This window comes from Carcharodon carcharias, chromosome 13 (assembly GCF_017639515.1).
Source record: "Carcharodon carcharias isolate sCarCar2 chromosome 13, sCarCar2.pri, whole genome shotgun sequence".
In the NCBI taxonomy this organism is placed as follows: domain Eukaryota; kingdom Metazoa; phylum Chordata; class Chondrichthyes; order Lamniformes; family Lamnidae; genus Carcharodon; species Carcharodon carcharias.
Window position 1 is genome coordinate 122,104,709 of NC_054479.1, and position 13,380 is coordinate 122,118,088.

The 13,380-nt window shown below is 44.9% G+C and overlaps 1 protein-coding gene across 4 annotated transcripts in view; it reads left to right on the forward strand.

Moving 5' to 3' along the window:
- LOC121285562 (neurofilament heavy polypeptide-like) overlaps positions 1–13,380 on the forward strand; it is a 59,228-nt gene that overhangs the window by 37,319 nt on the left and 8,529 nt on the right. For 2 of the 4 annotated variants that reach the window (XM_041202106.1, XM_041202105.1), the window contains exons 9-11: positions 2,386–2,706; positions 10,548–10,665; positions 11,216–11,651. In XM_041202106.1, the coding sequence (XP_041058040.1) occupies positions 2,386–2,706; positions 10,548–10,665; positions 11,216–11,651 (875 nt within the window). Of the gene's footprint in view, positions 1–2,385; positions 2,718–10,547; positions 10,666–11,215; positions 11,652–13,380 lie in introns of those variants that run through there. The other 2 variants (XM_041202107.1, XM_041202108.1) reach the window with 2 other exon arrangements.

Genomic DNA, 13,380 nt, shown 5'->3' on the forward strand with positions numbered 1-13,380 from the left:
CCCCTGCCCAGTGTCTGCACTCCTGCAAGTGAGAGGAGGAAGTAGCACAGCAGGAAATGAAGGCTGTATTACTTTTTAAGGAGATCGAAATATTTCTGGCAGAGAATGGCAAGTCTGCTGTCTTCCCATGTCAGAACCTTGCCATTGAGTGTGGAATTCTTGGAGAGATTGATGTCTCTGATCATCGTGGATCTAATGAGGTCTCAGCTGCTCTCCTGATACTGGTGTTGTCTCCATTGCTTTCCTGCTGCTTGGGCCTCAGCAGCGCTCCCACTGGTCTCTGTGTACAATTTTGGTCTTCTCATTTAAGGAGGGTTATGCTTGCATTGGGAACAGTTCAGAGAAGGTTCACTAGGCTGATTCTTGGGATGAAGGGGTTGCCTTATGAGGAAAGGTTGAGCCTACACTCATTGGAGTTTAGAAAATGAGAGGTGATCTTATTGAAAGATATATGTTTCTGAGGGGACTTGACATGGTAGACACCGAGAGGATATTTCCTCTTGTGGGGGAACCTAGAACAGGTTAAAGATAAGGGGGTCTCCCATTTAAGATGGAGATGAGGAGGAATTTCTTCTCTTAGATGTCGTTAGTCTTTGGAATTCTCTTCCCCAGCGAGCAGTGGAGGCTAGGACATATGTTCAAGGCTGAGTTAGACAGATTTTTGAAAGGGTTCCAGGTTTAAGGGAGATAGACAGGAAATTAGTGTTAAGGCCACAGTGAGATCAGACATAGTTTTATTGAATGGAGCAGGTAGGAGGGGCCAAATGGCTTACTCCTGCTCCTATTTCTTATGATCTTATGATCCCTGCCCTTCCTTGCAGTGTTCCGCACAGTCTGCAGCTCCTGCCTCTGGATCCTGTTGCCATCCTTAGTTAGATGGCAAGCGTGGAGTTGATCTACTAACTGACCTGGAGCAGGTTCATGACCCAGAAATGATCCTGAGGTCGGGTTCCCAGGCTGGTGGAAAAATTCAGCCTGATCACTGGGAATAGGTGAAAAGTCAGTGTGACAGCCCATCAACAGATCTCCTGTGGTGCAGATACTGATGGAGTCCCTGATAGTAAGGCTGACGGGAGGTGAGATCATCCACCCCACCCAGGCACCCCATTCAAAAGATATGATTTGAAGCAGAAAATAAGCGGGGCAAATGACATCTGCAGCGACAGGCGAATGACACCTGCAGCGACGGGCGAATGGCACCTGCAGCGACGGGCGAGTGTCACCTACAGCGATGGGGCGAGCGGCACCTGCAGAGACGGGGCGAGCGGCACCTGCAGAGACGGGGCGAGCGGCACCTGCAGCCACGGGGCGAGCGGCACCTGCAGCCACGGGGCGAGCGGCACCTGCAGCCACGGGGCGAGCGGCACCTGCAGCCACGGGGCGAGCGGCACCTGCAGCCACGGGGCGAGCGGCACCTGCAGCCACGGGGCGAGCGGCACCTGCAGCCACGGGGCGCGCAGCACCTGCAGCGACAGATTGAGCGGCACCTGCAGTGACGGGGCGAGTGGTGGCCAACTTTTCCTCTAATTTCCCTTCACCATACGTGGCCTCGTTGCACTACATGATCCCTTTAAGATTGTCACAAATGAGGGCATCTTAAAGGGACTGCTTCTTGTATGCAGCCTGTTTGTCCCTGGAATGATAAGTTCTGGATTGCTCCATTGCCTCACACTTAGAGGTATTGTTGGTGGTGACCCAAGGTAACTATCCGCCCTTCCTTCTCAGGAACCGCCACTCCCCCAGAGGAATAGCAGCAACCAACCATCTCACCCAGAAATGGCAATAGATTAAGAGTTAGGAGACACTCATGATGAACTTAATTGATGCCCTGTATACCTGTTCAGAAGAATGTAAAAAAATCCCATGGCACTACTGTATTTAATGAAGAGCTGGTGAGTTCTCCCCAATTTCCCAGCCAATATTTATCACTCAACTAATATCACTAAAAACAGATTAACAGAACATTTATCACATTTTTGTTTATGGGATCTTGCTGTGTGCAATTTGACTTGTTTGGTTGCATAACTACAGTGACTGCACATAAAAAGTAATCCATTGGCTGTGTAGAGCTTTGGAATGGGTTGACATGTTTTTCCTTTTCTCTCAGCTGGCATCACCCAGCACAGCTCCATCATCAAACAATTATATAAGTTAGATACAGAGAACAGTGCCCCCTAATCTGTCCCAGCAGTTTGTCTCTACCCTAATCTCTGGTGAACAGCCTGTCCTCTCTCTGGATAAATTTAGACTGTATTTGGGGTTGGTTGTTTCATCCTGTGCACTGTCCTTGGGGCTGGCTTAATTGCCCAAATTCAATTGTGTTCCTTTAAGTGAAGGAACAGACTGAGTGATGAAACCTGTGGATATTTGTTTTGTTCCATCCAGCACAGCTCCGGTCTGTTCAGGAGGAGATCGATAGTTTAGAGGAGGAGAAGGAAAGTGAACTGATGGAGGCTCATGAAGAACTGCATTGTGCACAGGAAGAGATTGTGAACCTGCGTCAGGCGGCTGAGGAGGCAGCAGGAGAGCGGGAGAATGAGATTGCCACTTTACAGGAGGAGCTGTGCCGTATCCGAGCAGAACTGGAGCACCTTCAGCAGACAACACTGGAGTATGAGCTGGAGATTACCACATTGAGGGCAGAGATACAGATGAAGAGTGACAGTCAGCAGAGGAAAAACTCTGAAGAGGTCACCCAACTTCAGGGTACGAACCAGGTGAAGGATGGAGGTATTCCATGTAGAGGCACCATTAAATGAGGAAAGGATGGCCTTGCTGGATCAGTATGGTGGGTAGGTGGTTCAGGTGGGGTGAGGTATTGGGGTTCAGATGGGGTCAGTTATTGGGATTCAGATGGGGTCAGTTATTGGTGTTCAGGCAGGGTGAGTTATTAGGGTTCAGGAGGGGACAGTTGTCAGGGTAGAGAAAGGTCTGAGTTCAGTAGGATGAGTTCAGGAATTGGTCTCCACAGTGGGAATGTCAGGGTTAATTCCTCAGCGATGCAATGGAATGGGAAAGGTCTTAGTGTAAGGTGTGACGTCAGGAAGAGGGATTCCACTCTTGGATTTCGGTACGAGTTTTGTGACTGCTATTCTGCAAAGGTAGGCTGCACCTGAACAGGGTAGACTTTGATGCCCTGAAAAAACAGCAAAATCGGGAAATTACAGAGTTTTGAAACTCAGATGGTGGAGATGCTGGAAAAATACAACCAACCAAGATTAGCTAAAAGAGAACAGAGAAATAGATGGAGATAATTTTCATGCAGAAAACAACTTAACAAGAGGGATATGGACAAAAGCAATAAAACCAAAGGGACTAGCTATAATCAGGGAAAAGACTGAAGCCCAGGCATTAAAATCATTGGAAAAGGAGTAATGTTAAAAAAAGAAAGTTTTTAAAACACGTATTGGAGTGTGAGAAATTAACCAGGGAAACTGAAGGAAGTGTTGAACAGGAAGATCTAGGTTTAATAGCATTAACAAACTTCAGAAGGACAGATGAAATAGACGTTTATAGCACTAAAAGAGGTCATTTGGCCCATTTTGTCTGAGCTGGTCAACAAAGATCTGACTACACTAATCCCATTTTCCAGCGCTTGGCCCATAGCTCTGGAGGCAATGGCAACGCAAGTGAATATCTAAATACTTCTTAAATGTTACAACAGTTTCTGACTCAACCACCCTTTCAGGCAGTGGGTTCCAGACCCCCACCACCCTCTAGGTGAAGAAATTTCTTTTCAACTCCCCTCTTAGCTTTCTACCTCTTACCTTAAATCAATGTCCTCTAGCTATTGACCCTTCTACAAAAGGAAAAAAATCCCTTCCTACTCACCCTCATAATCTTATACACCTCTATCAGGTCCCCTCTCAACCTTCGCTGCTCCAAGGAAAACAACCCCAGCCTATCCAATCTTTCCTCATAGCTCAGACTCTCCAGCCTAGGCAGCAACCTGCTAAATCTCCTCTGCACCCTCTCCAGTGCATCTGTGGATATGCTCTGATCTTCAGTACTTTCCAGGGTCCTACCATTCATAGTGTAATCCCTTGCCTTGTTAGCCCTCCCCAAGTGCATTACCTCACACTTTTCCAGGGTGAATTCCATTTGCCACCGCTCTGCCCACCTGACCAGTCTATTGATATCATCCTCACTATTTACCACCCTACTAATTTTTGTGTCATCCGTGAACTTCTTGATCATACCCCCTACATTTAAGTCCAAATCATTTATGTACACCACAAACAGCAAGGGCCCCAGCACTGAGCCCTGTGGAACCCCACTGGAAACAGACTTCCAGGCACAGAAACATCCCTCTACCATCACCCTATGCTTCCTGCCTCTCAGCCAATTTTGGACCTAACATGCCACTTTGCCTTGGATCCCATGGGCTCTTACTTTCTTGCCCAGTCTGCCATGAGGGACCTTATCAAAAACCTTGCTAAAGTCCTTGTAGACCACATCAAATGCATTACCCTCATCAACACTCCTGGTTACCTCCTCAAAAAAATTGATCAAATTTGTCAAACACCACCTTCCCTTAACAAACCTATGCTGACTATCCTTGAGTAGTCCATGTCTCTCCAAGTGCAGAAATGGACAGATACCTGGCAGATGACATTTAATACAGAAAAGTGTGATTAGTAGGAAGAGAGAGGTGAAGTAATATATACTAAATGGTACAATTTTAAAAAGGGGGCAGGAATAGAGAACAAGGGAGTGAGACTAATAGGATAGCCCTGTCAAAGAGCTGGGACAGGCCCAGTGGGGTGAATGGATTCCCATCTGTGCTGTGGGATTCTAACAGATTTCTGGCTGCAAGCTGGGACATGAATGTAAAATTAGCATTTTTGGATATGATGTATTTAAAAGGGATAGGAAGTAAGAAAGGAGTGGAGTAGTTTTATTGGTAAGGTAGACAATATATGCTGTAGAGGTTCGATAACAAGGAAAAGCTACAGATGCAGTCAATATGGTTGCAGCTCAAAGCTAAATTAAAAGACTTAACATATTAGTAAGGTTATATTACACATCTCCAAATTGTGGGAAGGAAATGAAAGGAATGCAGTATGATTAGCGGGATGACTTGGAATAACAAAATTATTGTTCTTATAAAATTTAATCATACACTTGTCCATCAGGACAGCCGGAGAGTAAATGATGAATTGGGAATGGAATTCCTAAGCTGTATACAGGACTCTGCCTCAAGCAATAAGTTAGCCAGCCCACAATGGTGGATGTGTTGCTAGATCTGGTTATGAGTAATGAATGGATCAGGTAGATGAGCTGAATGTGAGTGAGCTTCTTAAAAGTTGTGACCACAAAATAAGGTTTAAGAACCAACTTGAAAGGGAAAATTTTAGTACAAAAACTAGAAGACCAAATTGTATTAGGACAGAATTTAGAAATACAAGGAGTCATCTTAGGTAAAGGGAGGTGGAAGGAGACATTGGCACAAGGGTTTGTGGAGCAACAGTGGGATCTTGTTAAAAGAGATGATAAGTTTGCCCAATAACTTGGGAGACGGTGGCATAGTGGTAATGTCAATGGGCCAGTAATCCAGAGGCCCAGGCTTATCCTCTGGGGGCACAGGTTCAAGTCCTACCACAGCGGCTGGTGGAATTTTAATTCAAATAATAAAAATATCTGGAAATGAAAGCTAGTCGCAGGAATGGTAACGATGAAGCTATCATTGATTGACATAGGAAAAAAACCCATCTGGTTCACTAACGTCCCTTAGGAAAGGAAATCTGCCATCCTCACCTGGTCTGCCCTACATATGACTCTAGACCCACACCAGTATGGTTGTCTCTTAATTGCCCTCTGAAGTGGCCTAGTAAACCACTCAGCTCAAGAGCAATTAGGGATAGGCAATAAGTGCTGATCTTACCAGCGATGCCTACATCACATGAGAAAATAAAAATTATAGTTTAATAAGAGTAGTTGAGTGAATGTTTCGTATATGGACTTTCAAAAAGTGTTTGATAAAGTCACACATGATAGATTTGTTCGTAAAATTAAAGCCCATGGGATTAAAAGGATAGTGACAGCATGGATACAAAATTAGCAAAGGGATGGAAAGTAGAGAGTCATGGTGAATGGTTGTTTCTTTCAGACTGGTGTTCCCCAGCGGGCCGGTATCAGAACTACTGCTCTTTTTGATACATATTAATGACCTGGACTTGGATATACAGGGCATGATTTGCAAAGCTTGCAGATGATACAAAACAATGAGGAACAGACTTCAGGAGGACATAGACAAAAGATGGAATTTAGAGAAGTGTGAAGTGTAGGGCAGGAGTTTAGAGTGCCATGTTGGCTGTCCCCACCACCCCTGACTAAAACATCAGTCAGAAGACCGCTTATGAGAAAATCGGCTGTCCTACACTTTGTGGCTTGGTAGGACATTAATTTGCTCAGAATGAGAATTCTGCTTGCCCATCTGAGAAAGAACTTGTGCCTTAAAGAGCTGCCAGCCAATCTCATTGACTAGCAGCTCTGTGGTCTCAGCAGCGCCAGGTTCGAGCAGTGGCCAATGCTCAGACTACAGGCAGTTCCTGAAGAAGAAGCAGTTATGGAAATGGACTTCAGGTAAGTCTGGGGTGTTGGTGGATCCTGACTGGCAGGCCCTAGCAAGAGGGGTGAGGGGGGCCACATTTAGAATCATAGAGGTTTACAGCACAGAAAAAGGCCCTTTGGCCCATCGAGTCTGCGCCGGTCAAACAAGTACCTAACTATTCTAATCCCATTTTCCAGTACTAGGCCCATATTCTTGTATGCTATGGCATTGCAAGTGCACATCCAAATACTTCTTAAATGTTATGTGGGTTTCTGCCTCTACCACCCTTTCAGGCAGTGAGTTCCAGATTCCCACCACCCTCTGGGTGAAAAAAGTGTTCCTCACATCCCCTCTAAACCGCCTGCCCCTTACCTTAAATCTATGCCCCCTGGTTATTGATCCCTCCACCAAGGGGAAAAGTTCCTTCCTGTCTACCCTATCTATGCCCCTCATAATTTTATACACCTCAATCATGTCCCTCCTCAATCTCCTCTGCTTCAGGGAAAATAACCCCAGTCCATAAAATCTCTCCTTATAATTAAAACTCTCCAGACCAGGCAACATCCTGGTAAATCTCCTCTGCACTCTCTCTAGTGCAATCACATCCTTCCTATAATGCGGATTCCAGAACTGCATGCAATACTCTAGCTGTGGCCTAACCAGCGTTTTATACAGATCCAGCATAACCTCCCTCCTCTTACCTTTATTAGTCAAGGCATAGAATATAAGTATCTCATATGCCTTCTTAACCATCTTATCTACCTGTCCCGCTACCTTAAGGGACCGGTGGACATGCACACCAAGGTGCCTCTGATCCTCGGTACTTCCCAGGGTCCTACCATTCATTGTGTATTCCTGTGCCTTGTTTGTCCTGCCCAAGTGCATCACCTCACAATTATCAGGATTAGATTCCATTTGGCACTGATCAGCTCATCTGACCAGCCCGTCCATATCCTCCTGTAATCTATGGCTATCCTCTTCATTATTTACCACCCCACCAATTTCTATGTCATCCACAAACTAACTGATCAACCCTCCTACATTCAAGTCTAAATCATTTATATATACCACAAACAGCAAGGGACTCAACACCAATCCCTGTGGAACCCCACTGGACACAGGCATCCAGTCCCAAAAACACCCCTCGACCTTCACCCTCTGCTTCCTGCCACTCAGCCGATTCTGGATCCGATTTGCCAAATTGCCTTGGATTCCATGGGCTCTTACCTTCGTTATCAGTCTCCCATATGGGACCTTATCAAAAGCCTTGCTGAAGTCCAAGTAGACCATGTCAAGTGTATTGCCCTCATCTACACACCTGGTCACCTCTTCGAAAAATTCAATCAAATTGGTCAGACATAACCTGCTCTCAGCAAAACCATGCTGACTGTCCTTGATTAATCCCTGCCTGTCCCTCAGAATTGCTTTCAATAGTTTCCCCACCTCTGAGGTTAGACTGACTGGCCTGTAGTTCCCTGGTTTATCCCTTCCTCCCTTCTTGAATAACAGTACCACATTGGCTGTCATCCAGTCCTCTGACATCTCTCCTGTGGCCAGAGAGGTATTGAAAATTATTGCCAGTGCCCTGCTATCTCCTCCCTTGCGTCACTCAACAGCCTGGGATACATTTCATCTGGGCCTGGAGATTTATCTACTGTTAAGCCTACCACTTAGAACCTCCTCCCTGTCTATGCTAGTTTCTTTAATTATATCACAGTCCTTCTGCCTGATTTCCATATTCAAGTCGCCCCTCTCACTTGTGAACACAGACATAAAGTATTCATTTAGAACCCTACCTACATCTTCTGGCTCCACACACAAATTACCATTATGGTCCTTATTGGACCCTACTCTTTCCCTAGTTATCCCCTTACTGTTAATGTACTTGTAAGATAACTTTGGATTTTCCTTTGTTTTACCTGCCAATGTTTTTTATTGTCCCCTTTTTTGCTCTCCCAATTTCCTTTTTAAGTTTCCCCCCACACATTCTATACTCCTCTAGGGCTTCCGCTGTTTTGAACCCTCGGTATCTGCCATAAGCAACCCTTTTTCTCTTTGTCCGATCCTGTATATCCCTCGACATCCAGGGTTCCCTGGATTTGTTGGTCCCAGCCTTTACCTTTACTGGAATACGTTGGCCCTGTACTCTCCCTGTTTCCTTCTTGAATGAGTCCCACTGCTCTGAAGCAGATTTGCCTAAAAGTAGCTGCTCCTAGTCCAAGTCATATCTGATCTTATTTGAGAGGCCAGGCGGTGAGGATTAAAGGGGGATTGTGATCTTTGAGGGGGGAAAGGGGGGTAGTTTCTCCGATAGACACAAGGGACTTCTAAAAAGAAATTTCTTACCCCGCATCCCTGTTTTTTGCCTGACACCAGCTCACCCTGTAAGGCACTTGGCCTGGGCCTCCCTCTGCTGTTTGTAGCAGCAGAGGTGGGATGGAGCACTTAAGTGGCCTTCAATTGGGCGTTTAAGAGCCTCAACAGGCCCAAGGGCGTGCAGGCTGCTCCTTGCTTTCGCCATTCCTCCCATCCCCATAAAATGGAGACAGTTTGGGTGCAGACGGGAAGGCGGCAGGCAGGCCACACACTGCATTTTATGAACACCCCTACCTTTAAACACACCAATGAAAGCCCGTATAGTTTGGAAGAATAAGGAGCTGCAATATAAATTAAATGGTATATTTTTAAAAGGGGTGCATGATCAGAGCGAGCTGGGAGTACACTAATCTGTGAAGGTGGCAGGGCAAGTTGGGAAGGCTGTTTAAAAGCATATGGGATTCTATAGCTTTATGATAAAAGGAATAGCTTACAAAAGCAAGGAAGTTATACTAAACCTTTAGAAAACACGGGTTAGGCCTCAGCTGGAGTATTATGTTCAGTTCTGGGCACCACACTTTAGGAAAGATGTCAAGGCCTTGGAGAGGGTGCAAAAGTGATTTACTGGAATGGTACCATGGATGAAAGACTTCAGTTATATGGCGAGGCTGGCGAAGCTGGGGTTATTCTCCTTGGAGCAAAGAAGGTTAAGACAAGATTTGATAGAGGGTTTTCAAAATCATAAGGCTTTTGATAGGGTAAATAGAGAGAAAGTGTTTCCAGTGTCAGAATAGTAGTAACCAGAGCATTGAGATTTAAGGTGATGATAAAAGAACCAGAGGCAACATGAGGAAACATGTTTTTACACAGTGAGATTTTACAATCTGCAGTGCGCTGTCTGATATGATGTAGATTCAAAAATAACTTTCAAAAGGGAATTGGAAAGATACTTGAAAGGGAAGAAATTACAGGCCAAAGGAAAAAAGCAGGGAGTGGGAATAATTAGAGAACTCTACCAAAGAGCCAGCACAGTCACAATGGGCAGAACAGCCTTCTGTGTTCTGTCATTCTCTGATAAATATATTCCATTGAAAAAAGGAAACTACTAATAATTTTTGGATGCTATGGACAAGAAGAGAATTGAAATCAATTATAATTGCTTTTCAATTATGATTATTAGAATATTAAAATATTAATGATGAAGAATTAATAGAGAAAATAAGTAAGTGGTTCAGACGAGGTTTAAAGAAACTATGAGGGAATATAAGGATTTTTCTTAAAAAGCATCAAAAGGAACTGTAACATGTTGTACCAGTATATCAGCAAAAAAAAATTAAAAGCAAGGTGGGGCGTTGAGGAGGCATTGAAGATTAGGTTAGACAGGGGGATGAAGGACAAGAAATTGAAGGGGTATGGGAGCAGGGCAGAAAAATATGATTTGGACTGGTTTCTCACATGCAAGTTAAATACCAGTATAAACAGTATGGGCCAAATGGTCTTTTTCAGTGCTGTAACTTCTGTGTGTTTCTGTGTGTCTAAGATCATAGTAAAACATGAAGGGAGAGATTGGAAGAATGTTTTTCACGCAAGGGATTGATTGTTAGGACTTGGAATGCCTGACCAGAAATGGTTACCTGCTTGCACGTTTGTGTTGATATTTGAGCTGTGTATATAACAGGTGCGGTGCAGAGTCTGCAGGTTGAGTGTCGGAATCTGGCTCAAGAGTGCCGAGCTCTACAGGATGATAACAAACAGCTGAGAGAAAGATTGCAACAAATGGAACAGCAGAGCCGCAGGTAGGAGATTCTAATATAACATGTGTACTAGTGTATGGGCACGCACTTGCACATACTCATATTCACTCATTCCCCTTCGCTCCCACAATGTCACACACACTCGCAAGTCTCACTCACTCAGGCAGCCTCACTCACTTTCAAACTCACACTCATATATATATATATATATATATACATTCACTCACATACACTCATTTAATCAAGTACACATATTCAGTCACTTACACACTCCAACATTCTCACTTAGTCATTTGTTCACTCGCTCAGTGTAGAGGGAACTTTACTCTGTATCTAACCTGTGCTGTTCCTGCCCTGGGAGTGTTTGGTGGGACAGTATAGAGGGAACTTTATATATAACTCATGCTGTACCTGTCCTGGGAGTATTTAATGGAACTGTTTAGAGGGAACTATACACTCTATTTAACCCCAGTATACCTGGCCTCAAAGTTTCATGGTTACTTTAGGTAACAAATAATTTTCAATCTGTTCACCAAGTCCTGGAGGGATTGATCAGATGCAGATTATTCAGATTCACGTCTATTTTTTATAGATCGGTTGAAGGATTTAAAGCAGGCGCTCAGAGGACTGAAAGCCGACAACTGCAGCAAGGAATAGAGGCCAAAAGTTTGCCCTGGAAAGAAAGTGGTAAAGGGCCAAGTGCAGCAGGTTTAAGCCTGCAGGAGAATCCGAGTTCTGCACAGAAAGAGCAACTGCGAAAAGATCAGGAGAAATCAGGTGATAAAATAGTCCCAAGTGTTCGAGCTTTTGCAAGAAATCAGCTTGAAGATGGGTGGGTGGTCAGAGAACAGCAAGTTCCAAAGGATGGAAGCAGCGAAGATGGCGTGACTTCCAGTCAGAAGTTGGAAAGCGCTGAGCTTGCTGCTCCAGACACGCAGAGGTATGAAGAGAGAGGTCTAATTGACGAATTGAGTCTGAGGCACCGACTACTGCAAGCAGAAGAGAAGGCTCTGTCAGTCCAACATGAGGTAACAGCAACGTAGGACCCAGGGATAACAGTTAGTAATTGCCTCCAACTGTGTGCACAGCACAGAGAAAAATATTCCAGTAGAATTTGTGAAGTGCATTTTTCTTTGGACTATGGGAGGAAAGCAGTAGAATTGAATATTACTGCAATGTTGGGGAAATATTGAGAAGTGTCTAAACCTGGAAACCATAGCTGTTGCATCCTGGAGGGAGAATAGCTCTCAAGGAACTCTCTGACAGTTCTACTGAGAGTCCCCAATAGCTACCTCCTTAACACCAACAATCTTAATTGCCTCATCCCCCTCTCTCACTGACATCCTGAGTTTACCCATGAAATTGCCCCACATATCCACGATCTTATTGTAAATAACTGTGTGAATGTTCTCTCTAACTGAAACTGCCCGTTGCTGAATGGTCCACATCTGGCTATACTTTCCACCACCTGCTCTGACCAAACCCCCATTGTGGCAATGTGGTCCTTATTACACAATTCTCTTCTTTCACAATCTCACCTTGTTCCACCTCACACTTTAAAAAATGTTTTTGTTTTATTTCTCAACCTCACACCACCTTCACCTAGATGATTCACCTGAGATATAGGGGATGTATAGATATAGTGAAGTAACATTCAGGCCACACAAATGCCAGGCAATGATCATCTCCATCAAGAGAGAATCCAGCCAACTCCCCTTGACATTCAATGGCATTACCGTCGCTGAATTCACCCATTATCAACATCCGGGGGTTACTATTGACCAAAAGCTGAACTGGACCAGCCAAATAAATACTGTGGCTATAAGAGCAGGTCAGAGGCTGGGAAATCTGAGGAGAATAAGTCACCTCCTGATGCCTGTCCACCGTCTACGAGGCACAAGTCAGGAGTGTGATGGAATACTCCCCACTTGCCTGGACGAGTGCAGCTCCAACAACACTCAAGAAGCTCGGTACCATCCAGGACAAAGCAGCCCACTTGATCAGCACCCCCTCCACAACTTAAACATTCACACTCCTGCCACCATTGACACGTAATGGCAGCAAGTACGTACTAGATAAAACATGCAATGCAGCAACTCACCAAGGCTCCTTCGACAGCATCTTCCAAACCATGACCTCTACCACCTAGAAGGACAGAGGCAGCAGATGTATGGAAACACTACCATCTGCAAGTTCCTCTCCAAGCCACATACCATCCTGTTTTGGAAATGTATCCCAGTTCCTTCATTGTCGCGGGATCAAAATCCTGGAACTCCATTCCTAACAGCACTGTGGGTGTACCTACACCACACGGACTGCAGCGGTTCAAGAAGGCAGCTCATCACCATATTCTCAAGGGCAATTAGGGATAGGCAAAAATGCTGGTTTTGCTCGCGATGCCCACGTCTCATGAAAAAACTTTCTAAAAAATCATTCATTTTTGCTCCCCTCACTTGCTTTGAGCAGCTCATTTCCATTGGTTTCAATCTTCATCTCAGCTCACCTTGCCCTTTCTCTGTGGAGTTCACTACACTCCTGTCCTGTTACCACATAAACTCCTATTCATGGCCATCCCTTGAATTTGCTATCTACTGTTGCTTTTCTACTGCTCCCATCTTGATCACTAATTAATCTGTCTTCAACATGTCCTTCGATCCCTCACTACTCAGATCCCCACCCCATTTCCAATCCACTTCCATCTGCACCTGCCCAGTTCAGGCTCCCTGTTTGCAACCTTGAGCATAGTTGCTGGCTGAG